The sequence below is a fragment of the Ranitomeya imitator genome, chromosome 2 (assembly GCF_032444005.1).
Source record: "Ranitomeya imitator isolate aRanImi1 chromosome 2, aRanImi1.pri, whole genome shotgun sequence".
In the NCBI taxonomy this organism is placed as follows: domain Eukaryota; kingdom Metazoa; phylum Chordata; class Amphibia; order Anura; family Dendrobatidae; genus Ranitomeya; species Ranitomeya imitator.
Genome location: NC_091283.1, coordinates 543,283,198 through 543,297,198, shown reverse-complemented (window position 1 = coordinate 543,297,198; position 14,001 = coordinate 543,283,198). Strand labels below are relative to the sequence as shown.

Below are 14,001 nucleotides of genomic sequence, written 5' to 3'. Positions count from 1 at the left end.
ACAGCTGCCAAAAGAATGTTATTTTGTAATAGTAGCTCCTCTCTCCGTTTCATTGATGTAGCAATGCCACTTGCAATTAACCCTCCTCTTTGGGACAGGCAAAACATCAGGTTTTTCCACTCCTTTAAATACCTGGAGTTAAGTCCTCTGCTTGTAATTTTTTAGTCACTGTAAATGGGTGCTCTAGCAATTTTTCCAGCTCAGTCACCTGATTCCACTGACTTTCATTTAGCGTCAGTTGAGGGTTAGCCATGTCTACAAGAAAGATTTTTCAGTTCAACCAAGCGCTGAATCATTAAGTAAGTACTGCCCCATCGTGTGGCTTGATCAATAATTGCCCCTTTTCCAGCACGTCTCTTCAAAATTGAGTCAACTTTAGGGGTTCTGGCAACAGTAGCCAATTTTCTCACCTTGCCAATAATCAGTGCAGCAGCATGTCCTTCTTGCAGACTGTCTCTTATAGCCAGCTGTAGCGTATGCACAACACAGCGCATGTGATGAATGAAAGAACGTATTGACACAGTTTCAACAAGATCATGTAAACTATCATGTTGCTGTTCATCTGAAGCAACTTCCGTTTGCTCCTCAGTTACAATACTGTCTTCCTCTATTTCAAACATTTCTGTGTCTGTGGACCCAGAATGTTCTTCTAGCTGCTGGTCACCATCATTACTCTCATTCATTAGCTTAATAGTACTTATCATATTTGAAGCATTGTCAGTTACAACAGAAAGAACTTGCTCTTTTTTAAGTTCATAGTCTTGCAGAACCTTTTCCACCAAGACCTGGAGAAACTCACTGGTGTGATGAGCTTTGGTGTCTTTTACTGCCAATGTCTTGGTAACTATTTCATTTTTGTCACAAACAAATTGGACATTGATGGCAAAGTAGTTCACTCTGTGACGTGTGCAGGCATCCATTTTAAGAAACAGAAAGCATCCCTTGAGAGTTTTTTTAAGTTCTTCCTTTTGTTTAAAAGCTTCTTCGATTACTAATTTTCTAATACACTCTCTCTCTCCAGAGAAACACCAAGCTTGCGGGCCATTTCCCCATTCAGACACATAAAAGCTGGTCGTGAAAATAATGAAATAGGCACACTATCCTTTACAACAAGCTCTATGATCTGTTTTTTAAATGTATCTACTGTCATTGTCACAGTAACTTTGTCACTGACAAAATATCTTGCAACTGATGGCTGCAAAGTTCTCTGCTCCTTTGTTTGGCTGGAAGAGCTGGGCACTGGTTCATTGGTTTGGATGCAGTCTTTCTTATCCACTGCTTTCAGTACTTCTGGATGAAAGCGCTGTAAATGTCTGTTTAGATTAGAAGCTCTGGTAGGAGCATTTTTATCTTTGCCTGAATATGCACTGATCTTGGCTTCACAGCATTTGTTTTCGTCTGGATCATTTGTCATACACTGACAGACAATGTTTTCTATCTTGAGTGATGGTGAAATGTTCAAATACAGCTGATTTAATGTGACGCTTCTTTGACATTCTCAGGTTTTTAATTCTGCATTTACAATCCAAATGACAATTGTTTTTCCTAAAAACAATTGTACAAAATTATTACCAGGTCGTACAACTGATATAGTGGTCAGTAATACGGTTATTCCTCACGTACTAACAGTTAACAGATGCAAAGTTTGTTGAAAGGATAATACTTCTTACAGTCTTCCTCTTCTGAGTAGCAGCTGTGAGATGCTTGGAAGACGCACACCTAGTAAACATCTAGTCTAGAGGAGGGGCTTTACTACTAAGAATTTGAAACACATTTTCACTTTCAGTTTACTACATTGTAAGTAGGGGGGTTGGGGCAGCATGAGGTTAACCAAGTATAAGATTAGATAAGGGCAGTGGAGAACAGTGACACACAAGAAGTAGGAAATGTCTCTATCTCCAGCAGAACTGCTTATCACTGTTCATAGTTTGATAGAACATATATATTTGAGTAACACTTATAAAATTCATATGAAAGTTCAATTATGAAATATTAATACATTTTTTTTAAAGCTGGAGTCTGTACATTTCTTCCGACTCCAACCAAAACTAACTGCGACTCCGACTCCACAGCCCTGCCTCGTATAAAATGTTTTTATCCTTGAGTTGCTACTTTATCTCCATGAATTGAGCACGTTGTTTTTGCAGTTCCATAGAGAAATCCGGGAATATTGAAGTAGTAGCATTATTGAATTTAATGGGACTTTTTTGGCTTGCCTTACGATGCACAGCATCTCTATCTCTGCAATTCAAAAGGCGCGCCAAAACTGGTCTCGGTGGGGTGCCCGGAAGAAGAGGTTTTGTTGGAACGATATGGGCGATTTCCACAGAGAATGTAGAGGAGAATTCATCTCCCAAAGTATCTTTGAGTCAACTTTCCAAGAATTGTTCAGGTTGTTGAGCGTTCTGATAGCCCAATAATACGGATATTATTCCGACGTAGTCTGTTTTCTAGGTTGTCCGCCTTCTGTTTCCAGGCATTTATAGAGCCTGCCACTTTTGTCAGTTAATAATAATATAATAATAATAATCTTTATTTTTATATAGCGCTAACATATTCCGCAGCGCTTTACAGGTTGCACACATTATCGTCGCTGTCCATGTTGGGGCTCACAATCTAAATTCTCTATCAGTATGTCTTTGGAATGTGGGAGGAAACCGGAGTACCCGGAGGAAACCCACGCAAACACGGAGAGAACATACAAACTCTTTGCAGATGTTGTCCTTAGTGGGGCTTGAACCCAGGACTCCAGCGCTGCAAGGCTGCTGTGCTATCCACTGCGGTCAGTTTAGTTTCCATGGGTACAGAATTGTCTTCCAGGCGAGATACCCGTGACTCCACCTCTGTGATACGACCCCTCATGGATTGCATGTCTTGTCAAAGGCGTCCCACCTCAGAGTGTACCTCCTCTATTTTCCCATTTGGGGATGTCCTGGTTAGAGAAATAGCCTGCCTCAACTGCTCAGATGCTTGTTTCAAAGTTAGGGCCCCCTGATCCCCATCCTCCTCGCTATTAGAGGCAGGTTTTTTTGGCTGGCTTGCAGTCTTGGCCCCAAATAAATTGTATTTATTTGACCGCAGGTTATCAGGGGATCAGATCGTGCACATTTTCTTAGTTTTTCAGTTGCACCTGAGGTTCTTGGGCGATGCATAGTTAATATTTTTAGGAGTAAGTTCCAATTACTATAGCACTCTAATAGGATACAGTCACTACTTGTTTAATGCACCAGTATGCTACAGTGTAGATATTTCTGTGCTAAATATCTGCACAGCGTGCAAAAGTCCTTACAGAAGGAGTAACGTGTAGCACCAAAGATTTATTGCAGATTTTACACTTATTTCCCTGGGGGGAGGATCAGGTCAGGAAAGATAGCCACTGTCTCCTGCAAGATCCGTCTCCTGTCCTGGCCTCCCCGATGTTTACCCAACCGGAGCTGCGCTTCACAACTCTGCAGAAGCCGGATGCCTCCAGGTGCCCCGGGGGAACACCACAGTGGCCAAAGAAATTCTCTCGGGTGAGTACACAGCAGGATGTTAGTCAGGATTATGGGAGATCCAGCCAGACGCGTCATCTCCGCTCCACTACATCGCCACACCCCCTTATTTCATCCAGTTTGGACCCCAAAAGTCTAGAGCCTTGGAAGGCGAGGCCAGTGAGGGACTTTTTTTGATGGCGGATCTGCATTCCACGCTTTCAACTAGAGAATGCGGCGTATAGCAACAATATTGCTGGTAGCCCTGGCGGAACAACTGGCCGCATCCAAGGAAGCGGTCAAAAGATGTTTGCCAGCATGGGCAATCTGATTTGCCAAATCTACCATCTAATCCGGAGGAGCTGCCGCTAGATTACCCTGGCGAAACATTCTTGACCAGGCAGACATGGACTTTGCCATCCAGGTGGAGGCAAAAATGGGACAGAGGGAGGCACCAGCTGCTTCAAAAGCGGAGTTAGCCTATGATTCAATCTGTCTATTCGTAGAATCCTTAAGGGATGCACCATCCGGTAGAGACAAGAATGTCTTAGAAAACATACGAGAAACAGGCGGAACCACATTAAGGGATTCTGCCAATCTACCAGCGAGGTCTGGGCTGAAGGGACAGAGAATATCTAGCTGCTTCCTTCCTGGAAAGCGCTTTTTAGAGTGTTAACAGTGTTTGGACATAATTGCTTCAAATTTCCTGTGATTAGGGAGATTCCAGGACGGACGTTTTACCTGTTTGAAGGAGACAGATTGCTCATGGGCAGGTGCCTTGTCCTCCTTTTAGGTTCAGAGTTTTGGTAATTGCCAGGATAAGGCTATTGATCACATCCTGCATCTTTGAGGTCTGGTCCGTATCAGACTCAGACTGGGAATCCACGTCTGACCCAAAAGCCACCTCCGAGGAGGGGGCATGGTTTGAGGAATGCATCCAGGAGGACACAGAGGGACCCGGAGAACTATAGAAAGAACCAGAAAGATCTTGCTTCCTTTGCTTTGTACCTGATTTTGTCCTTGTTAGGTCAGGTGCATTCAAATCCTTGTGAGAAGCATTCGGAGCACTGGTGGTGGTAGATAAATGTGGAAGTCGTTCCAGGACCTGGACCAGGGACTGAAACTTTTGTCAGGTCTGAGACCAACAGAGACATGGCAACAGCCCACTCCAGAGGGAGAGGAGTTCTCTCATCCCAGGCGTTAGAGGGCTCCTGTGGGGCAGACATGGTGGAGGGGCTGCAGGACAGGTAGAAAGGGAAGACTGGCCTGAAGACCACTTTCTTTTGCAAAGGGCACAGGTGTAGTGAATCACTGAGTTTAGAGGGGCAAGAAGAAGCCTCTCTAGAGTTGGGCATAAGTTGAGCCTTGGGGATACGGCTGTGGGGGAGCCAAAACAAACAAAAAAAAGAACAGAGCCTTCTGGATGCCAGCGACGACCAGCAGAAAGTCCTGTGGAAGCTGTGTGTGAGCACAGGTATAGCTGTGTCCTCTGTGTGCAGAGCGCCAGCAGGTTTGCAGAGCACGCAGGACATGGCAGTGTGAAGAGGCTGATGCAGCCTTGGCTTGTCCCCACACCGCTGCAATCTGCTGGCCGGCAAAAGAGAAAGCTAGTGTCCTATTGGCTGACATGCCGGGGGAAGGAAAACTGGAAAGGAGTGTGGCTGGCAGAGGGAGTGGGAGTGCCTACAAGTGCTGAGCTCGGCCATGGGAAACATGGCCACGGCCGCTGGCTGTTCCCCATCACGAATGCTGCTCTGTCTCCTTGCAATGAAGGGACAGTGTACCCCGGGATGACGCCTGTCGCTGAGGAGGGAGACATACCTGCGGTGAGTCCCCGTCCCTCTGCAACGATGAGGATCACATCAGGAGCCCTCAGGTGGGTGAGGGTCACCAGAATCAGGGATCCTCCTTCCTGCACCGTATCCAGATGGTGCAGAAGACCATGTCAATCCCTTACAAGAAGGGGGAGGCCACCACTAGCGCCCACCGTCTTCCTCCCAGCCCTCTCCACCTGGAATCACCCTAATGCACCCGAAAGGTGACAGGGGATCAGATCCTGCCTTGCGGGACTGAGAGTGGGTGACACCACACTGCTCTCTTGGTTGCATAGGTACAGGAAAACGGAGTGAGAAATTACACCCTGTTACCCTAAGAAAAAAGGAACCTGAAAGACAAAGGGGAAAAAGGTTAATAAACAAACACGGGGAATATGAAAATGGATCTGGGAGCAGATCCCGGTCCGCCTCCTACAGACAAAAAGGTTAGTGAAGTACTTGGTGCCTGTCAGTGGGTGTATACTGCTGAGGAGGTGCTATGTTCCTTTTTTGCCTAGTGTCAGCCTCCTGGCGAAAGCAGCATACACCCACGGGCACGTGAGTCCCTCCCAATGAAGTGATATAGAAATAACATTTCCCTTTTTTTTTTTTTTTTTTTGCAGTTGCCGTTATTCTGTTATCGGCGATTGCAACACTGCCGAGACCCCAGAGAAATTCCGACACTGGGGGGTGTTATACACTTATTTTTCTGAAAAATTACTTTAACATATGGTTACTCTTTTAAAACGAATATGTTGTGATATTCATGCTGCCTGGAGCACAAGACATCATGAATCGGACACTTGCTGCATTATTGCATCTTATGCGACACCTATAAGAAACAAAGTGAGCAAAAACCCTGCTGTAACTAAGTAAAAAGCGTTCTTAGTAATACTATTTTTGATAAAAAATAGCATAAAAGCCATCCCGCCATCGGCAAGGTGACTCTGATCGGGGAGTCCTACACTGACTAATATTAAAAACCTTACCATGTGTCAAAGTTGACCTCGGTGTGTGAATTAGGGCAGACAAAAAGGACTGAGTCCCAACAAGTGGACACCAGTCTGGTGATTTCCAGCTCAGGAGAGGGAGGCCACACCCCGGCTTGCATAGAATGCAAAAATACAAAGAAAAAACACACAAATTGAGCTTGTACTCACATCAGCCAACGCCTCTGATTGGAGGTAAACTTTCTATCCCCTGTCACAGCTGCAGGCTTTCTAACCGGTGGTGGTAATCTTACTGACTATCATGGCTGCCGGTGTTTATCGTACTGTCATGAAGATGACAGCATGGGAAACACCTGATGGGTGCCAAACCCGAACAGTAACACTGACTTCCTAGGGATGTCAGTGTTCGGGGTCTGTGCCCAAACAGTAGTTGTAGGCTTTGGACCCAAAACTTTACTATTTGTGTGCGCCCATGACTAAACACTAGTTTCTGGGGAAGGAAGCCATCAACCTGGAGCAGCAGTTTCATTGTACTCTTCAAAAGCCTATTTACAGCAGGTAAAATATCTTGAGAATAAATAATTAAAATCTGTTTATCACATAGGTCATTGAAGTGTTCATCCGGTCAGAGGATGGGTTGTCACGAGATATGGTGAAACACCTTAACAGCATTGAGGAACAGATCTTGGAGGAGCGAGCCTGGACAAACAGCTCTGTTCTGTGGGACCTACTTCGGGCATCAGAGACTGTGCCAACCTGTGAGGAGGTATGTATAGTGTACAAATTGTATGTTGATGCACATCTCAAAGGTAGTAATTATGCTACTGAACCTACCTCATATTGATTGTGTTTTTCATATTTATTTTTCACTTTTAGGTTATAATGCCAAGCAACTTTGAATCTGGCAATGATGCAGGCTTAGGACATCTCCCTATGATGCCTGCTTCACCAATCATTCATCCTCGTTTGAAAGAAGTCCGCACGGATCTTGGAGGCTCTTGCAGAAGAGGTATAGTTACTTTTGACTTGTATACTTCAATTGTAACCATGTATATTGTCTGTGTAAGGGAGGGTAGTGGGGTGTATGGACTTAGCCAGTTAAAAAGATTGTTATTGGACCTGAAAGTATCTCTGACATTTAGGCTATGTGCCCACGTTCAGGATTTTTAGCATTTTCTTTTCGTTTGTGCGGTGGTTTTCCGCTGCAAAAACACTTACATTAAGCATCCCATCATTTTAATGCGTTCTGCAGTTTTTGTGCCTATGCTGAAAAAAACGCATCATGTTCATTAATTTTGCAGATTTTTTTGCAATTTTGCAGCTGTATTATTGCATTGGGAAGCTCCGGGAAAAAAAACTTGAGAAAAACGTAAAAAAAAAACACGCGAGCGGATTTCCTGCGCAGGGAGTTTGGTTTTGCTCAGGAAAATTCTGCAGACCTTCTGCAACGTGGGCACATAGCCTGAGTCTTCAGGGGAAAAAAAAACCTTTTTTAGACACCACGATGGGATCTGCGACGTGTTTTTTTTTTTTTGTTTTGTTTTTTTTCCCCACTCTTGTCATCTGTGTAAATCTATTTAGTGTACAGAATTCTAAGAAATCTCCCATGTAGTGATATTGGTTTGACCCAGTCAGATAAAGGCGTTTTCTCATCTTATTGAATAGGAATGCACCACTCCGAAGCCTGCTGCTTGCTGGGAGATTGTGTGTGTGTGTGTGTGTGTTGCTCCTAATTGACAGTGCGTGCAGTTGCCTGGGTGAGCTGGTGGCACCAACTATGTGCTTTCTGATAATGCAGGCAGAGGCAGCTTTCCTTCTAACATCATCAGAGGAGTGCACGACCATTCAAGCTGGCCAGATTCACAACAGCGTTTGTAAGATCTAGAGAAAAGAGCTTCTAGTCACTGCTTTCCTTACATAGGAGACTGGCCACAGACCATATAGGTGGCCATAAACCTAGGCAACAAGCGGTTAACTATACAAAACCCTCTATTCTTGAGAAAAAAATTAAAGATGAGTTGATTTCAAAGTTGCTTGTTTATAGAAGTAGTTTGCAATTTTAGTTATTTACAATGATAAGACCACTGCAACAAATGGAGAGGCCTATTGAGGATGTTCCAGTAGTCAGGATAAAAATGTACACTTTTCTTTTATCTGGATAGTCACCTAACAAGGTACTTATTTAAAAACAGGCTTTTGATTAAAGGGATTTATAAATGTAGTGTTTTTTGAAGGTTTCTTTTTAATTTCCAAATTTAAGATCTGAAACTCCTATTTCTCCTTCACCTCACTGGGGGACGCAGACCGTGGGTGTATGCTGTTGCCACTAGGAGGCTGATACTAAGTAGACAGAAAAAGATTAGCTCCTCTTCTGCAGTATACACCGCCCACTGGCTCCAGCCGAAACAGTTCAAACTTAGTGTCAGTAGGAGGCACATGTGTTCTGATTTTCAGACCACATCTGATTTTTATTTTTATTCCCAATATTTTTCAAAGGATTACAGAGGGTCGACTGATCCCTTAAGTGCTCCACTCTCCCCAAACCTACAACAGGTGGAAACGCGGAGTGTCGCCTCCACGTACCCCCTCCTGTATCGCTTGCTACGGTATTTCTGAGATCTTTTAGGGGTAACGGGTCTCTTCAGGGCATCGCTCTCCCCACACCAATAACAGATGGGAACATGGTGTCGCCTCCATGTACACCCTTTTGCATCCAGGCCTATTACAGTGATACCACACATTTTGATCAGTCTGCTCCAAACCCTTTGACCATTGACTGACAGTCTTCTCATCACACTTGATATTAAATCCCTTTACTCTAATGTCAGCCATGAATTAGGTTTATTTGCTATTAATCATTATCTAATGAAGGATGATTCGATGTGGATAAACAGAAAGAATTCATTCTGAATGGCATTTCCTTCATTCTTCAGAACGTTTTTTCCTTACCTATCGCCAGTTGAGGGGCTGCGCAATGGGGACGAGGTTTGCCCCGAGTTATGCAAATTTTTTTATGGGGCTCTTCAAATCCATTTACATTGCGCAATCCGATCTGGCTCCAACCCACATTGTTTTATATCGTTGCTTTATCAATGATTTGTTCTTTATATGGAGAGGCACTAGGGAGGAGGTTATTGGGTTTGTGGCCCATTTGAACTCAAATTCTTGGGGGCTGTCTTTTACATCTTATATTGCCGACGGAGCCATTCAATTCCTGGACTTGTCCATCCTGCTGGATGCCTCTGGGAGGTTTCCACAGCCATGCATTTCAAACAGGTTGACGTGAAATGGGTTCGACAGTGGACACCTTCCCAGTTGGATCAAAAATATCCCATATAGTTAATATTGGAGAATATGTAAGAACTGTAGTAGTGACCATGATTTTTTTTCTTGGAGTCACAAGTTCTGCAAAAAAGATTTTTGGCTAAAAGATATCCAAAAAGGCTGCTGAATGATGCTTTTAATAGAATTAAGGCCTTGATGCAAGCAGATTGTATTGAAATGATCCACTCCACATCAAATTCAAAAGAACGGGATGATGTTGTTAAAAATTTGAGTCTTGTAACAACCTTCAGCCAGTCTCGGCAGAAGCTCCAAAGATTGATGAATAAATACTGGTTTATTCTTATGAGTGACCCAATTTTGTCAAAAAGCTTGCCCACTAAACCAAGGATTATCTATAGGCGTAGCCAAAATCTTAGAAATGTAGTAGCTCCTAGTACAGTATATTATAATAATAATACTTTTATATAGCGCCATTTATTCCATGGCACTTTACATGTGAAAAGGGGCAAATATAGACATGCACAATAAACATGAGCAATACAAGGCACACGCAAGTACAGAAGGAGAGAGGACCCTGCCAGCGAGGGCTCAGTCTACAGGGGATGGGTGAGGATACACTAGGAGAGGGTAGAGCTGGTCGTGCGGCGGTTCAGCAGACTAAAGGCCCCGTCACACATAGCGACGCTGCAGCGATACCGACAACGATCCGGATCGCTGCAGCGTCGCTGTTTGGTCGCTGGAGAGCTGTCACACAGACCGCTCTCCAGCGACCAACGATCCCGAGGTCCCCGGTAACCAGGGTAAACATCGGGTAACTAAGCGCAGGGCCGCGTTTAGTAACCCGATGTTTACCCTGGTTACCATCGTTAAAGTAAAAAAAAACAAACGCTACATACTTACCTATCGCTGTCTGTCCCCGGCGCTCTGCTTCTCTGGTCTGGCTGTGAGCACAGCGGCCGGAAAGCAGAGCGGTGACGTCACCGCTCTGCTTTCCGGCTGACCGGCGCTCACAGCCAGACCAGAGAAGCAAAGCGCCGAGGACAGACAGCGATAGGTAAGTATGTAGCGTTTGTTTTTTTTACTTTTAGGATGGTAACCAGGGTAAACATCGGGTTACTAAGCGCCGCCCTGCGCTTAGTAACCCGATGTTTACCCTGGTTACCAGCGAAGACATCGCTGAATCGGCGTCACACACGCCGATTCAGCGATGTCAGCGGGACCTCAACGATCAAAAAATGGCCCAGGCCATTCCGACACGACCAGCGATCTCACAGCAGGGGCCTGATCGCTGGTACGTGTCACACATAGCGAGATCGCTACTGAGATCGCTGTTGCGTCACAAAACTTGTGACTCAGCAGCGATCTCGCTATGTGTGACGGGGCCTTAAGGATCACTGCAGATTGTAGGCTTGTCTGAAGAGGTGGGTCTTCAGGCTCTTTTTGAAGGTTTCCGTGGTAGGCGAGAGTCTGATGTGTTGGGGTAGAGAGTTCCAGAGTGTGGGGGAAGCACGGGAGAAGTCTTGTCTGTGGTTGTGGGAAGACGAGATAAGAGAGGAGTAGAGAATAGAGAAGGAGATCTTTAGAGGATCGAAGGTTGCGTGTGGGTAAGTACCAGGAGACCATGTCGCAGATGTATGGAGGAGACAGGTTGTGGATGGCTTTGTATGTCATTGTAAGGGTTTTGAACTGGAGTCTCTGGACAATAGGAAGCCAGTGAAGGGCTTGGCAGAGAGGAGAGGCTGGGAAATAACGGGGAGAGAGTTGGATTGGTCAGGCAGCAGAGTGTAGGATGGATTGGAATGGTGCCAGAGTGCTGGAGGGGAGACCAGAGAGTAGGAGGTTGCAGTAATCGAGGCAGGAGATGATGAGGGCATGCACTAGCCACTAGCGGTTTTGTGGTTTCATGGTCAAGGAATGCACGGATCCAGGAAATATTTTTGAGTTTGTCGGCAGGCAAGGGCTTGGATGTGAGGTTTGAAAGAGAGGGCAGAGTCGAGGATCACCCCGAGGCACTGAGCATGTGGGACTGGGGAAAGTGAACAGCCATTGACACTAATGTATAGGTTTGGTGGAGGGGTAGAGTGAGAAGGGGGAAAGATGATGAATTCTGTTTTGTCCATGTTCAGTTTTAGAAAGCGAGCAGAAATAGCAGATAGACATTGTGGGATTTTGGTGAATACAGAGCTGAGGTCGGGTCCAGATAGGTAGATCTGTGTGTCATCGGCGTAGACCTGATACTGCAAACCATGGGATTCTGTGAGCTGTCCCAGGCCGAAGGTGTAGATGCAGAAGAGCAGGAGCCCTAGGACTGAGATTTGGGGAACACCGACAGACGGGGCGAGATGAGGAGGTTGTGTGGGAGAGGGAGACACTGAATGTTCGGTCTGTTAGATATGACGAGATTCAGGATAGGGCCAAGTCTGTGATGCCAAGAAATGAGAGAATCTGTAGCAGGAGGGAGTGGTCCACAGTGTCAAAGGTAGAAGACAGGTCCAGGAGACTGAGGACCGAGTAGTGTCGCTTGCTCTTGGCGGTTAGTTGGTCATTGGTGACTTTAGTTGAGGCAGTTTCAGTTGAGTGATGCGATCGGAAGCCAGATTGTAACCGGTCAAAGATGGAGCAGGAGGAGAGGTAGGAGGACAGTTCAAGATAGACATGCTGTTCCAATAGTTTTGAGGCATAAGGGAGAAGAGAATATCGGGCGATAGCTAGACACAGAGGATGGGTCGACGGAGGGCTTTTTGAGGATGGGTGTGATCGAGGCATGCTTGAAGGATGAGGGGAAGACACCAGTTGTGATTGAGAGGTTGAAGAGATGTTTTAGGGTTGGGATGAAGACTGTGGCGAGGTTAGGGATGATGTGGGACGGGAGCGGGTCAATCGTGCAAGTGGTGAGATGTGATCTTGACAGGAGGATGGAGAGCTGATCTTCTGTCATGGCGGAGAAGCTAGTTTTGGAAGAACAAGGCTGAGCAGTTAAGAGGAGGGGCATTGTGGGCTGCGGGCAAAAGCTTTCTTTGATTGTATTGATCTTCTGCTTAAAGAAAGAGGCAAAGTCTTCAGCAGAAATGAGAGGACAGGGGGGATGGAGTAGAGCATTGAAAGTGTTGAAAAGCTGTTTAGGGTTGTGAGTCAGGGAGGATATGAGATAAGCAAGTTTTGTTTTGCGGCAGTGAGTGTGGACTTGAAGCTGGTGAGGGACTGCTTGTATGCGATAAAGTGCTTGGCAGAACGGGATCTCTTCCATCTCTGCTCAGCAAACATGGAAGCCCGTTTCAGTTATTTGGTCAGCCAGGGCTGCCTGTTGATTGTACGTGTTTTGCTGTGCGTGAGGGGGACACCGAATCAAGTGCTGCTGTTATTTTGGTGTTGTATAAAGTGGCAGCAGCATCTGTGTCATGTAAGGAAGCTATGTCTGTAGAGGGAAAAGGAACTCGGAGAGTGAGTGTAAATTGAGGTGTTTGAGATTTCTGGAATGGGGGTTGCAAATGGAAAGGGAAGAAAATGTTAGTAGGTTGTGGTCAGACAGGGGGAGGGGTGAGTTAATGAGATTAGTAAGGGAACAGAGGCGGGTGAAGATGAGGTCCAGCATGTGGCCATCTTTGAGAGTGGCCGCAGAGGACCTTTTCTCCGAGCCACTCATTTTGGGACACAACACCCACCCTGTTGACCTGACTGCTTGAGTATGTTCTTTGGTTTGATGTTTTATTACCCATGTATTGTTCTTGATTTCCTACTGCTTTGTCACGGAACTGGTTCGGCTGGAGCCAGTGTGTGGGTGTATACTGCAGAGGAGGAGCTAATCTTTTTGTGTCAGCCTCCTAGTGGCAGCAGCATAACACCCATGGTCCTGTGTCCCCCAATGAGGCGAAGGAGAAATGGGAGTTTTAGATTTGGAAATTAAAAAGAAACCTTCAAAAACACTACATTTATAAATCCCTTTAATCAAAAACCTTTTTTTAAATGAGTACCTTTTATTTTGTTAGACAACTATCCAGATAAAAGAAAAGTGTCACGGATCCCTCTCCTTGCTGTCACTAATTCGTCACATATCTGCTCTCAGCACGTGACTTGGGGTTATGCCTGCAAGGGTTATTCTATCTCCCCACTCTCAATCCAGCATTCAACCTCTGTCCTATGCTGTGATGGGAGCATAAATCACACACCCGCTCATACACGCTGCCACTACTCACCAAATACACGGGCGATAAGTCCTGGAAATTACTAATATTGTCTACCACTCATAAGGCCGGCTTCACACTCAGCGTATGAAAATACGGTCCGTATATTACGGCCGTAATACGCTGAAATGTCCCGAAAATAGTGGTCCGTAGCTCCTCCGTAGGCAGGGTGTGTCAGCGTTTTTTGCGCATGGCATCCTCCGTATGTAATCCGTATGGCATCCGTACTGCGTGGTTTTCTCGCAGGCTTGCAAAACCAACATACCGCTACAGAAATGATCCATGTGTCCCAAAAAGA

The 14,001-nt window shown here is 45.5% G+C and overlaps 1 protein-coding gene across 2 annotated transcripts in view; it reads left to right on the top strand.

Annotated features, from left to right (window-relative positions):
• Positions 1–14,001, top strand: part of RBL1 (RB transcriptional corepressor like 1) — a 128,254-nt gene that overhangs the window by 52,521 nt on the left and 61,732 nt on the right. For both annotated transcript variants that reach the window (XM_069751931.1, XM_069751932.1), the window contains exons 13-14: positions 6,842–7,003; positions 7,114–7,246. In XM_069751931.1, coding sequence (XP_069608032.1) covers positions 6,842–7,003; positions 7,114–7,246 — 295 coding nt within the window. The remainder of the gene's footprint in view (positions 1–6,841; positions 7,004–7,113; positions 7,247–14,001) is intronic.